This window comes from Caretta caretta, chromosome 23, assembly GCF_965140235.1.
Source record: "Caretta caretta isolate rCarCar2 chromosome 23, rCarCar1.hap1, whole genome shotgun sequence".
NCBI lineage: Eukaryota > Metazoa > Chordata > Testudines > Cheloniidae > Caretta > Caretta caretta.
Window position 1 is genome coordinate 12,272,410 of NC_134228.1, and position 13,589 is coordinate 12,285,998.

Here is a 13,589-nt window from a genome sequence, read left to right on the forward strand (position 1 = left end):
CTGCGTTCACAAGGCGACGTGGGGAGCATCCCTTCCGAACTTTGCTAGGCCTTTCCTGGACCCGGAGAAGAGCTCTGGGCAGCGTGAAAGCGCATCTCTCTCCCTGTCAGAAGTTGGTCCGGTGAACTATATGGCCAGACCTGCCTTGTCTCTCAAATATCCTGGGACCAACATGGCTGCAACAGCCCTGTCCAGTAAAATGTTGCAGTCATGGACTATTACGCTGCTATTTGGTACCATTCCTTAGATAGACTCACACCCTTCTTGGGGAGCTGGTGGTAGCGAAACAGATGGGCATCCTACTCCGTCCCTGGCATGGCAGACGAGTCTGATGGTCTGGATCTCCCCCTTACTTGTTGATCTGGGCCGGATGGGTGCTGTGGATATTCATACAAATGCCCATCTCTAACTTACTCACCCTAGTGATGTTGGGGTGTCCTTCTTTGACAGGTTAGTCTATTAGCCATCTTCACTTAAGATCATCGGTATCAATTCCTTGCCAAGGCAAATTTTGCGTGAAGCATCAGATTGCCTGGCTTCACCCACATTGCTGTGACTGGGGCATTTGGCCCACTGAATGGGGGACACCACGTTTTGTGACTGGCGTGTGCAAGACCCTTGGCTCTTGAAAGCTGTTGATCATTGTAGTGGTGAAGATATGGCTGCTGGTTTTGTATCTCTCAGGAGACAGGCCAGTCCTTGCCTACAGACAGCCCCGCAACCTGAAGCAAATACTCACCAACAACCACATACCACACAACAGAACCACTAGCCCAGGAACTTATCCTTGCAACAAAGCCCGTTGCCAACTGTGCCCACATATCTATTCAGGGGACACCATCACAGGGCCTAATAACATCAGCCACACTATCAGAGGCTCGTTCACCTGCACATCCACCAATGTGATATGTGCCAGCAATGCCCCTCTGCCATTTACATTGGTCAAACTGGACAGTCTCTACGTAAAAGAATAAATGGACACAAATCAGATGTCAAGAATTATAACATTCATAAACCAGTCGGAGAACACTTCAATCTCTCTGGTCACGCGATTACAGACATGAAGGTCACTATCTTACAACAAAAAAACTTCAAATCCAGACTCCAGCGAGAAACTGCTGAATTGGAATTCATTTGCAAATTGGATACTATTAATTTAGGCTTAAATAGAGACTGGGAGTGGCTAAGTCATTATGCAAGGTAGCCTATTTCCCCTTGCTTTTTCCTACTCCCCCCCGACGTTCTGGTTAAACTTGGATTTAAACTTGGAGAGTGGTCAGTTTGGATGAGCTATTGCCAGCAGGAGAGTGAGTTTATGTGTGTGTGTGTTTCAGAATAACAGCCGTGTTAGTCTGTATTCGCAAAAAGGAGTACTTGTGGCACCTTAGAGACTAACCAATTTATTTGAGCATGAGCTTTCGTGAGCTACAGCTCACTTCATCGGATGCATACCGTGGAAGTGAGCTGTAGCTCACGAAAGCTCATGCTCAAATAAATTGGTTAGTCTCTAAGGTGCCACAAGTACTCCTTTTCTTTGTGTGTGTGTGTGTGTGTGTGTCCCCGGGGGGGGGGGGGGGTGAGAAAGCCTGTATCTGTGCTGGAAATGACCCACCTTGATTACCTTGCACATTGTAGGGAGAGTGGTCACTTTGGATAAGCTATTACCAGCAGGAGATTGAGTTTGTGTGTGTATGGGGGTGAGAGAACCTGGATTTGTGCAGGAAATGGCCCACCTTGATTATCATGCATATTGTAGGGAGAGTGGTCACTTTTGATAAGCTATTACCAGCAGGAGAGTGAGTTTGTGGGGGGGGGGAGGGTGAGAGAACCTGGATTTGTGCTGGAAATGGCCCAACCTGATGATCACTTTAGATAAGCTATTACCAGCAGGACAGTGGGGTGGGAGGGGGTATTGATTCATGGTCTCTGTGTGTATATAATGTCTACTGCAGTTTCCATGGTATGCATCCGATGAAGTGAGCTGTAGCTCACGAAAGCTCATGCTCAAATAAATTGGTTAGTCTCTAAGGTGCCACAAGTACTCCTTTTCTTTTTGGTTTTGTATCTGTTGATCTGGCCGGGTTTGGTGTTGCATTGAGTTGGTGGTTCCTGGTCTGTGGGGAGCTTGCTTCTGCTGATGAGCTTGGAAAGGTTGGTGGGTGGTTGAAAGGCCAGAAGAGGAGGTTCAGAAAAGTTTTCTCAGAATGGGGTCCCCATCAAGTATGGGTTGTAGTTGTGGGGTGTTAGTTTAATAGGCAGCAGGTTTAAAACAAACAAAAGGAAATATTTATTCACCCAATGCACAGTCAACCTGTGGAACTCTTTGCCGGAGGATGTTATGAAGGCCAAGACTACAACAGGGTTCAAAAAAGAACTAGATAAATTCATGGAGGATGTGTCCATCAATGGCTATTAGCCAGAATGGGCAGGGATGGTGTCCCTAGCCTCTATTTGCCACCTGTCAGAAGACAGGATACTAGGCTAGATGGACCTTTGGTCTGACCCAGTCTGGCCATGCTTATGTTCTTAACTAGGCATGTGCAGTCAGAGGAGGTTTTATTTCTGTATTGAAGCAGGTTCTCTTGGGGTATTTGTCTCACCCGTTCCATGATACGATCGACTTTTCTGGCGGAGTGTCTTTGTTTGGTGATGGCGGTTTTCAGCGTGTTAAGGTGAATATCCCGGACTTCCTTCTCGGAGTGTATTCTGCAGTATCGGAATGCCTGGCTGTAGATAACAGACCCATTGGTGTGTTTTGGGTGGGGACTGGATCTGTGATGGTAGCCAGGGTGATCCATGGGTCTCTTGTATTTAGTAGTCTGTCGGGTTCCAGGGTGGAAGAGGACCGTGGTGCCCAGAAAGTTGATCCTAGTGTGGGAGGATTCTAGGGGTGGTTGTTGAAGCTGTGGTGGAAATGGACGGGGGAGGTTGGGCCATCTGCCCACGGGGAAAATATCATCGGTGTAGCTCAGGAGCACCATTGGGTTTGTGGTGCATTTGCCCAGAAATTCTCTTGGGAGGCGGCCCATGAAGAGGGTCGGCCTATGGGGGAGCTGTGCGAGTGCCCATGGTCTGGACCAAGCATTTGTTGTCGGATGTACAACTGTCACGGCTGAGGATGAACTGGCTGTGTTTGGCCACGCATCTGGGGTGGATCTCCGAGGGGCGTCCATTGTCCCGCAAATCTCTGAGGCAGGTGGAGATGATGGAGATTCCACAACCTCCCTGGGCAATTTATCCCGTTGCTTAACCACCCTGACAGTTAGGAAAGTTTTTCCTAATGTCCAACCTAACCCCAACTTGCTGCAATGTAAGCCCATTGCTTCTGGTCCTGTCCTCAGGGGTTAACGAGAATTTTCTCCCTCCTCTTTGTAACATCCCTTTATGAACTTGAAAACTTATCACGTCCTCTCTCAGTCTTCTCTTCTCCAGACTAAACAAACCTGGTTTGTTTTTTTCAATCTTCCCTCACAGGTCACGTTTTCTAGACCTGAATCATTTTTGTTGCTCTTCTCTGGACTTTCTCCAAATCTTTCCTGAAATGTGGCGCCCAGAACAGGACACACTACTCCTGTTGAGGCCTAATCAGCGCAGAGTAGAGCAGAAGAATTACTTCTCGTGTCTTGCTTACAACACTCCTGCCATAAATCCCAGAATGATGTTTGCTTATTTTGCAACAGCGTTAGTGTTGACTCATATCTAGCTTGTGATCCACTTTGACCCCCAGATCCCTTTCCGCAGTACTCCTTCCGAAGCCGTCCTTTCCCATTCTTTATGTGTGCCACTGATTGGTCCTTCCTAAGTGGGGCGCTTTGCATTTATCCTGATTGAATTCCATCCTGTTGACTTCAGACCATTTCTCCCGTTGGTGGAGATCATTTTAAATGTGCGTTCACCACTGATGCTAACCTATCTGCCCAACCTTGTATTTAGCTGGGACACGCAGAGTGCCTTTCCCAGACCCAGAGACGAGCTCTCTACAGATGGACAGCTGGTCTCTTTCTCCAACAGAAGTTGGTCCAATAACAGATATTGCCTCGCCTGCCTTCTCTCTGCTCTGTTTTTATGTGGCTTGGAGCGTCTGTGGCTTTACAAATGGCGCACTAAAAATTGCCTTAAGTTTTGCTTTCCCCTCAACATGTCACACTTTGGGGATCCCAGCCTCAATCCCCTTGATTCTGTTGTGCCTGTTGCTGGGACTAGACACCTACAATCGCTCAGCTCTTTAAACTAGTAATTCATTGGAAATCAATAATAATCAATAACCACTAAAGAATCAGACACCAGGACACAGGGGTGTCTCGGATCTGGGGTTCCCAGGGGCTATAATATGGCAGAGAGGATGCAGGAGTGTCACAGTGCTGGGGTGCAACGGGGCCCCGATCTCGGTGACTCTGTGTCTGGGCAGCGCCCGGCGCGAGGGGGCCCTGATCTCGGTGACTCTGTGTCTGGGCAGCGCGCTGGCCATCCCCCCGATCTGCCCCCGCTGGGCTCTGGGGGACAGAGATCTGCCACAGCTCACGACTCCGGAAGCCGGGGCTCTGGGGAAAAGAGCCTGTCCCAGGAGTGGGGATGACGTTATGCTCGTTGGGGTCATGGTGTGATAGCTGCCGACTCCCCCATCTCTCTCTCTCTCTTTCTCTGCAGATTTCTCTCTCGGATTCTTTTATACGGATTGATCCATTTTTTATAACCACAAGAAGGAACCAGCTAACGGGGACCAGACGCCCTGACCTCCCCCGGCAACTCTGCGCCGTGTCAAGGCACCCTTCTGCGCCCCCCCCCACTGCCACCCAGTGCCATCTGCTGAGCCCCTCCATTCCCCCTACCCAGGGTTGTCTCACGGGACCCACCGTACCCCCCACCCAGTGCCATCTCCTGGTGCATCTCCCATCTCCCCGTCCCTGTGCCCCCACATACACCCCAGCTGCCCATTTACTTGCATCTTCTGGGGCCCCTCTGTGCCCTCCTCACCTCCCCCAACCCAGGGCTTCTCCCTGCCCCCCCCCCATTTGCTCCCCGTCTCCCAGGGTCGTCCCCCCGCACACCATGTACCACCTGCTGACTGTCCTCCTCTGCGCCGCCCTGGAGGCCCTGAGCTGCCGGCCGGCCCTGGCAGTCCTCCAGGCCCCTCGCCCAGCCAACCACAGCCGGGCGCTGCCCAGCCTGCTGGCTCACCTCAAGCGGCTGGCGGGGGGCAACGGCACAGGGGCGGGGGCCTGGGGGGGCCGGGCGGCTGAGACGTGCCAGGGCTACTACGATGTCATGGGCCAGTACGACGCTGCCTTCAACTGCACCACGGGCGGCTACCGCTTCTGCTGCGGCACGTGCCACTACCGCTTCTGCTGCGAGCACCGGGCCATGCGGCTGGAGCAGGGCCGCTGCACCAACGTGGAGACCCCCTTCTGGGCCCACACCCAGGCCAGCAGCACGGCCGGGCCTGGGGGCCGGGGGCCGGGGGGCTCCGAGGCCGCCCGCCAGCAGAGCAACAGCACCGTCTACGTGGTCTGCGGTGTCATCAGCTTCACCCTGGCCGTGGGCCTGGGCATCAAGGTGGCCTTTGGCAAGGCTTCCCGCCGGCCCCAGGGGCGGGAGATCAACATGCCCAGGTGAGGGGGGAGAGTCGGGGGCCACGGGGAAAGGGGGGGGAGGGGAGGGGAGAGTCTGGGGCCACGGGGAAAGGGGGAGGGGAGAGGAGGGGGAGTTGGGGGGCCATGAGGAAGGGGGAGAGGGGAGTCGGGGGCCACGGGGAAAGAGGGGAGGGGAGAGGCAGGGGGACTTGGGGCACCATGAGGAAGGGGGAGAGGGGAGGGGAGAGTCAGGGGCCATGGGGAAAGGGGGAGGGGAGAGGAGGGGGAGTTGGGGCCCCGGGTAGGAGCCATGATTGGAAGAAGGGAGGGGGTCGGGGCGGGGAGTGTCAGGCGGCCATGGGGAAGGGGGGGAGGGGAGTATCAGAGGTCATGCGGGGATGGGAGTATCAGGGGTTCATGGGGGAGGGGAGGAGAGTGTCTGAGTTCATGGGGGAGGGGAGAGGCAGGGGGAATTGGGGCCTGGGGGAGGGGGCTATGACTGGGAGAAGGGAGTGGGTCGGGGAGGGGAGTGTCAGGCGGCCATGGTGGTAGGGGGGGAGGGGAGTATCAGAGGTCATGGGGGGATGTGAGTATCAGGGGTTCACGCGGGAGGGGAGGGGAGAGGCAGGGGGAATTGGAGGCCGGGGGAAGGGAGTGTCGGGGGCCATGGGGAAAGGGGGGAGGGGAGAGGAGGGGAGTTTGGGGGCAATGAGGAAGGGGAGGGGAGAGGCAGGGGGAATTGGGGCCCGGGGGAGGGGGCCATGACTGGGAGAAGGGAGAGGATCGGGGAGGGGAGTGTCAGGCGGCCATGGTGATGGGGGGGGAGGGGAGTATCAGAGGTCATGGGGGGATGTGAGTATCAGGGGTTCACGCGGGAGGGGAGGGGAGAGGCAGGGGGAATTGGAGGCCGGGGGAAGGGAGTGTCGGGGGCCATGGGGAAAGGGGGGAGGGGAGTGTCTGGGGTTCATGGGGAAGGGGGGAGTGGAGAGGCAGGGGGAGTTTGGGGTGGGGGGAGGGCGGAAGCAGGGGGGAGTTGGGAGCCAGGGGGAGGGGGCCCTGGTTGGGAGAGAGGAGGAGAGGGGAAGGGATCGGGGGTCAAGGGGAGAGGTGGAGGCCAGAGGGAGGGGTGCAGCTGGGGGGAGAGGTGTGGGGAGTTGGGGGCGAGAAGGGAGGGGGCACGGGAGTGGGGCTGGGTGTGGGGCATGGCAGTGGGAAGGGGGGCCGGCAGGACAGTGGGGGAGCACCTAGTGGCGAGGCCGGGTGGGGCAGCCCCAGGGTCTGTCTGGGCCCAGAGCCCCCTAGTGGTGAGGCCGGCGGCGCAGGCCAGGGCAGCCCCAGGGACCGTGCCCCGGCGGGGGGGGGGCGGGTTACCTGTGGGTGTCTGACGGGCGCTGCCCCCCCCCCCCCCCGCCCAGGGCTCTTGTCGACATTCTCCGGCACCAGGCTGGGACCAGCTCCCGCGCCGAGCGCAGCAACAGCACCGCCCTCACCTCAGCGTCCCAGGACAACGGCCCGGCCCGGCCCCCGAAGAACCTCTACAACCCCATCAAGCCCTGCCAGAGCAACCACGGTCGGTACAGCGGCACTCGGGGCCCTGCGCCGCGGGGAGTGGGGCGGGGGGCTCGGCGGGGGGCGCTGGGCTGCGGGGAGCGGGGCAGGGGCTCGGCGGGGGGCACTGGACTGCGGGGAGCGGGGCGGGGGGCTCGGCGGGGGGCGCTGGGCTGCGGGGAGCGGGGCGGGGGTCTCGGTGGGGGGCGCTGGGCTGCGGGGAGCGGGGCGGGGGGCTTTGTTGGTGGGGGGCACTGGGGAGTGGGGCAGGGGCTCGGCGGGGGGCACTGGGCTGCAGGGGGCGGGGGCTTGGTGGGGGGGGCACTGGGCTGCAGGAAGCGTGGCAGGGGGCTCAGTGGGGGGCACTGGGCTGCAGGGAGCGGGGCGGGGGGCTCGGCGGGGGGCACTGGGCTGCAGGGGGCGGGGGGCCTGGTGGGGGGGCACTGGGCTGCAGGAAGCGTGACAGGGGCTCGGCGGGGGGCACTGGGCTGCAGGGGGCGGGGGGCTTGGTGGGGGGGCACTGGGCTGCAGGAAGCGGGGTGGGGGGCTTTGTTGGTGGGGGGCACTGGGCTGCAGGGAGCGGGGCGGGGGGCTTGATGGGGGGCACTGGGCTGCGGGGAGCGGGGGGCTTGGTGGGGGGGCGCTGGGCTGTGGGGAGCGGGGCAGAGGCTTGGTGGGGGGCGCTGGGCTGCAGGGAGTGGGGTGGGGATCTTGGTGGGGGGGCAGGGGTTGCAGGGGGTGGGGCGGGGGCTCAGCGGGGGGCGCTGTGCTGCGGGGAGCAGGGTAGGGGGCTCAGCAGGGGGGGCTGGGCTGCAGGGAGGGGGCTGGGCGCTGTCTCCCCATGGCCGGATGTACTGTGTGTGTGCCCGCATTAGGGGCGTGCACTGGGTGTGTGTCTGGGGTATCCCCCATATCGCTGCCCACCCCTCTCTTGCGCCCCGGCTGCTCCACAACCAGCAGTTTCTCCCCCAAGGACACTGAGCTGAGTTGGGTCGGGGGGGGTCTGTGCCAGGGGCTAGGACATCCTGGGCGGGGGGTGGGGGGGGCTAGCACTCACCCTGGCGCATCCCATGCCCCACAGGCTGTTAACCCACGGAGTGCATCCCCTGCCCTCCTGCCTCCCACGGGGAACACTGGCCATGCCAAGGGGTGAAACCAGGAGCTGGGGGGGGGTGGGATATGCTTGGCTGCATGGCTGTCATCGTCACCCCACCAGCCTGTGCCCCACGATCATCTCCCAGCTGGGCAGGGGGGCAGGGGGGTGTTTGTCTGAGCACCCCACTGGGAAGCTGGGTATCAGGGCAGATGGACCCATGGGGCTGATCCACAGGGCAGGGAGAGGGGTGGGGGTCAGGGGCTTACTGGCAGGGGAGGCCATGGGGCCCGGTATCATAGGGCCAGCATTAGGGGGTTAGATCTGGGGATGACAAGGGAGGGGTGGATTAGTCAGCTCCAGAGTCAGTTCAGCCCCTCCCCGACACTCAACCTTCCCCCATCACCAAGAGGCCCCCTTTCCCGATGGAGCCCCCCTGTGGGGAAAGGGGGGCGCATTGTCCATGGATTGGTCAGCCCGCCCTCTTCCCTCCGCCAGGCCCCCCGGGGGGCAGCTTGCTGAGACTGAACAAACTCATGTCGCACCCGGGGCTGTTAAACAGGCCTGCGCCTGGCTTGTTTGGGATCGGCGTCCCCTGGAGGGGAAAGGCCCCGGGCCCCATTCCCTGCCCCCCACCCCCACCCCCCGGCAAATCTTTGGGCAATGGTACTTTGGAGCCGGTGATTTCTGGGCCCAGGCATTATGGCGCAGGGTATGATGGGAGATCGCGGTTTGCTATGGCAACCAGTGCTAGCTGTCGTGGGGTGTCTGTGGCTGAGCATTCATGGCAGGGCTGGGGGGGGTGCAGTGGCTGAGTCATTCCCCCCCCCAGGGGATCCGAAAACCTCCTTGAGGCATGTTCTGTTAAAGGGGGATTACGAGGTCTTGGGGGAGGGGATCTAAAGCAGGGGGTGGGGGAAGCAGAGAAATTGGAGAGGGGTCCCAGCAGCTGGGGGGGCAGCAGTGGAGTGCAGGACTGAGGGTGGACTGGGGAGGGGTCCCAGCAGCTGGGGGGGCAGCAGTGGAGTGCAGGACTGAGGGTGGACTGGGGAGGGGTCCCAGCAGCTGGGGTGGCGAGGGGCGTGCAGGACAGAGGGTGGATTGGGGTGGGGTCCCAGCAGCTGGGGTGGCGAGGGGCGTGCAGGACAGAGGGTGGATTGGGGTGGGGTCCCAGCAGCTGGGGTGGTGAAGGGAGTGTAGGCTGGGGGGGTGGATTGGGGAGGGGTCGCAGAAGCTGTGGGGGGCGGCAGAGGAGTGCAGGCCGGAGGGGCGGATTGGGGAGGGGTCCCAACAGCCGGGGCGGCAGCAGGGCAGTGCAGGCTGGGGGGTGGATTGGGGAGGGGTCCTAGCAGTTGGGGGGCAGCAGGGGAGTGCAGGCTGGGGGGTGGATTGGGGAGGGGTCTCAGCAGCTGGGGTGTGTGCAAGGGAAGTGTAGGCCAGGGGGGGTGGATTGGGGAGGGGTCCCAGCTGCTGGGGGAGCGCAGTCAGGGGGGCGGATTGGGGAAGGGTCCCATCCCCTTGGGGAGAGAGGGGAGTGCAGTCGGGGGGGGTTGGATTAGGGAGGGGTCCCAGCAGCTGGGGGTCATGGCCAGCAGGACATTAGCTAGCGGGGGTCAGTGTGGGCTGTCAGTTTAACTCTATCCTGCTGCCCCACATCGCCTCCTGTGGGGTGCAGGATCCCACTTCGCTCGCAGGCCCAAGCGGGCACTTTGTGCTGCCATGACACAGTGGCTGCACCCCAGAAGTGGCTGCATTTGGGAGCGATGTGGCCCTCGTTCTGCTTGGCATGGTCGGTGCCTTTACGGGGGCTGGGTATTTCCGTCCATCGGGAGGGGGACGGAGACACCCCTGGTCATCATGAACTGAGCTACTTCTCTAGCGCCTGTCACCATAGCGTCTGGGCTCCTCCCGCTCTTCTCCTGACACACCCAGGGAGGCAGGGCTGTCGTCTCCATTGAGCAGAGGGGGAAACTGAGGCAGGGAGCTACTACAGAATCTGGGCTGGGTCCCTGCAGCTGGGACTTCAGAGGCTGCAGCTCCGTGCGCGGCGCAGGCCCGGGGATGAGAACTGATCCCTGTTCATGCGGGGTGGATTCATTTTCCAGGGTAGGCTCCAGGGTCTCATTAGTGGGGGACCACGTGGGTGTTCTGGGGGCACTGGAGGGCACTCGACCCCATCACCCGCACCTAGGAATTGAGGCCCATTGAATATTCTTTGGGGGGCAAATTTCCCATTTGCGGCCCCCTGCCTGTAATGCCGGCCCTGAGCCTTCCCTACCATTCTACACTCCCCTCCCCGAGCCAGGAGAGAACCCAGGAGTCCTGGCTCCCAGCCCCCCCTGCTCTAATCACTAGACCCCACTCACCTCCCAGAGCTGGGGAGAGAACCCAGGCATCTGCTGGGGTGCACCCTGGTACTTGGGCAGCTTTAGGCGGGCCCAGGGAGACACCCAGTGGCTGTTTGGAGAATGGCAGGTTTCTTCATTACACTGCTCCAGAGAGTATCCATCCCTCCCTCCCTCCCCTGCAACCCACATCCCCCCAATCCTTCCAACCATCCCTCCCCTGCACCCCCACATCCCCCGATCCCTCCATCCATTCGTCCCCTGCACCCCCACATCCCCGATCCCTCCATCCATCCCCCTGCACCCCCACATCCCCCCAATCCCTCTGTCCATCCCTTCCCTGCACCCCCACATTCCCAATCCCTCCATCCATCCATTCCCCTGCACCCCCACATCCCCCCAATCCCTCTGTCCATCCCTCCCCTGCACCCCCACATCCCCAATCCCTCCATCCATCCCTCCCCTGCACCCCCACATCCCTGATCCCTCCATCCCTCCCCTGCACCCCCACCCACATCCCTCCATCCCCACCTCTGCACACCCATATTCACTAATCTCTCCATCCCTCCCTCCCCTGCACCCCCACATCCCCCCAATCCCTCTGTCCATCCCTCCCCTGCACCCCCACATCCCTGATCCCTCCATCCCTCCCCTGCACCCCCACCCACATCCCTCCATCCCCACCTCTGCACACCCATATTCACTAATCTCTCCATCCATCCCTCCCCTGCACCCCCACATCCCCCTGATCCCTCTGTCCATCCCTCCCCTGCACCCCCACATCCCTGATCCCTCCATCCATCCCTCCCCTGCACCCCCACATCCCTGATCCCTCCATCCCTCCCCTGCACCCCCACCCACATCCCTCCATCCCCACCTCTGCACACCCATATTCACTAATCTCTCCCTCCATCCCTCCCCTGCACCCCCACATCCCCCTGATCCCTCCCTCCATCCCTCCCCTGCACCCCCACATCCCCGATCCCTCCATCCATCCCTCCCCTGCACCCCCACCTACATCCCTCCATCCCCACCCCTGCACACCCATATTCACTAATCTCTCCATCCATCCCTCCCCTGCACCCCCACATCCCAAATCCATCCCTCCCCTGCACTCCCACATCCCAAATCCCTCCCTCCATCCCTCCCCTGCACCCCCACCCACATCCCTCCATCCCCACCCCTGCACACCCATATTCACTAATTTCTCCATCCATCCCTCCCCTGCACCCCACATTGCCCCAATCCCTCCCTCCATTATTCCCTTGCACCCCTACCCCGATCCCTCCATCCCTCCCCTGCACCCCCATATTCCCGCTCACCCCAGAGGTATCTGCCCTCACACATTACCTTTAAGGGTTTGGGGGGTTCTTTGTCCCCAGACAAAAAATACATCAGGCGGACCCAGAGGTGTCTGAGCTCATACATTACCTTCAAGGGGCGTGGATGTTTGTCCCCAGACAGAAAATAACATCAGTCAGACCCGGCAGTCTGACCTTGCACCTTACATTTAAGGGGCTGAGGTTTTTTTTGTCACCAGACAGAAAAGACTATCAAGCGGACCCTGGGCCAGAAGTGTCTGACCTTGCACCTTACCTTTAACGGGCTGGGCTTGTTTTTTTTTGGTCCCCAGACCGAAAATACCATCAGGCGGACCCAGAAGTGTCTGACCTTGCACATTACCTTTAAGGGGCCACTTTTTTTGTCCCCAGAGAGAAAATATCATGAGGCGGACCCAGAACTGTCTTACCTTGAACCTCACCTTTAATGGGCTGGAGGGGTTTTTTTTGTTTAGTTTTGTGTCCCCCAGACAGAAAATACCATCAGGCTGACCCAGAAGTGTCTGACCTTGCACCTTACCTTTAAGGGGCCACATTTTTTTTGTCCCCAGACAGAAATAGCACCAGATGGACCCAGAAATCTCTGACCTTGCACCTTACCTTTAAGGGGCTGGGTTTTTTTTGTTGTCCCCAGAAGGAAAATAGCACCAGGGGGCCCGGGCCCGGGTTCACAATGGCGCCAGTGGTGCCCTGGAGCCGGGCCCAGGCTCAGAAAGGGCCCTGGCCTGCTCCGCTTGCTCTGCGCCCCGGGACCCCGCCAGCCCCCTGGCCCAGGCGCCAGATCCCCTCTGCCCCCCGGCCGGACCCCAGTGCACCCCCGGCCCCAGGCAGTCTCTGCTTCCTCCCCACCACCTGGGGGGCCCCCTGTCCCCCCGGCGCTGAGCCACCCGGGACTGGGGCAGGAGCCCCGCCAGTCTCAGCCAGTTGATGGGGGCGCAGTGTGGGGAGCTTGGCTGGGCCCCTCCAGGCAAGTGGGTCCTGAGGGAGCCTGGCCGGGGCAGGCCCTGGCCTGGCTGATCGCGCCACTCCCGAGGGGCCGGAGCGAATCCCGGCCCCGGGACCAGCCCTGGCTGCGCTGCCGGCTCAGCCCAGCAGACAGTCGCCTCCCAGCAGGGCTGGTGACTGCGGCCGGGAGCCAGGGCGTGGGGGAAGGGGTCTGGAGGGTGCTGGGCTGCGCGGGGGTGGGGTAGATGTGTGTGTTGGGGCACATGGGAGTGGGGGCTCTGTGGGGGGTGCTGGGCAGTTGTGGTGGGGCGGTGGGCAGGGGGGGTGTTGTGCAGGGTGCTGTGCATTTGTGGGTGGGTCTGGGGGCGGTACTGGGCATAGTGGGTCGGCGGGGGCTCTGGCCATAGGGAGCTGGGGGGTGCTGGGCAGGGCGGGGAGGGGCTGTATGGCGTGACATGGGCCCGCCCCCCCGAGGGGAAGGGGCAGGCCGGCAGCACATGGCCAGGCAGCCGGTTTGTAAATAGTGCCCTGCACTGGGCTGGGCGGAGGGGGGCCGGCCCCTCGCTCGGGGGGCTGACGTCCCCACGCCACGCTCCATTTCCCCCCCCGGGGGCCCACAAATACGTTTGGTGCCGGGCCCACAAAAGGTTAATCCGGCCCTGGGGGGACCCAGAGGTGTCTGACCTCGCACATTACCTTTAAGGGGCTGGGTTTTGCTGGTGGGGTTTGGGGTTTTTTGCCCCCAGAC

General features: G+C 60.6%; 1 protein-coding gene across 2 annotated transcripts in view; it reads left to right on the forward strand.

Moving 5' to 3' along the window:
- SHISA7 (shisa family member 7) overlaps positions 1-13,589 on the forward strand; it is a 29,299-nt gene that overhangs the window by 8,968 nt on the left and 6,742 nt on the right. For both annotated transcript variants that reach the window (XM_048832589.2, XM_075122424.1), the window contains exons 2-3: positions 4,648-5,609; positions 6,986-7,140. In XM_048832589.2, coding sequence (XP_048688546.1) covers positions 5,050-5,609; positions 6,986-7,140 — 715 coding nt within the window. In that variant the 5' untranslated portion in view covers positions 4,648-5,049. The remainder of the gene's footprint in view (positions 1-4,647; positions 5,610-6,985; positions 7,141-13,589) is intronic.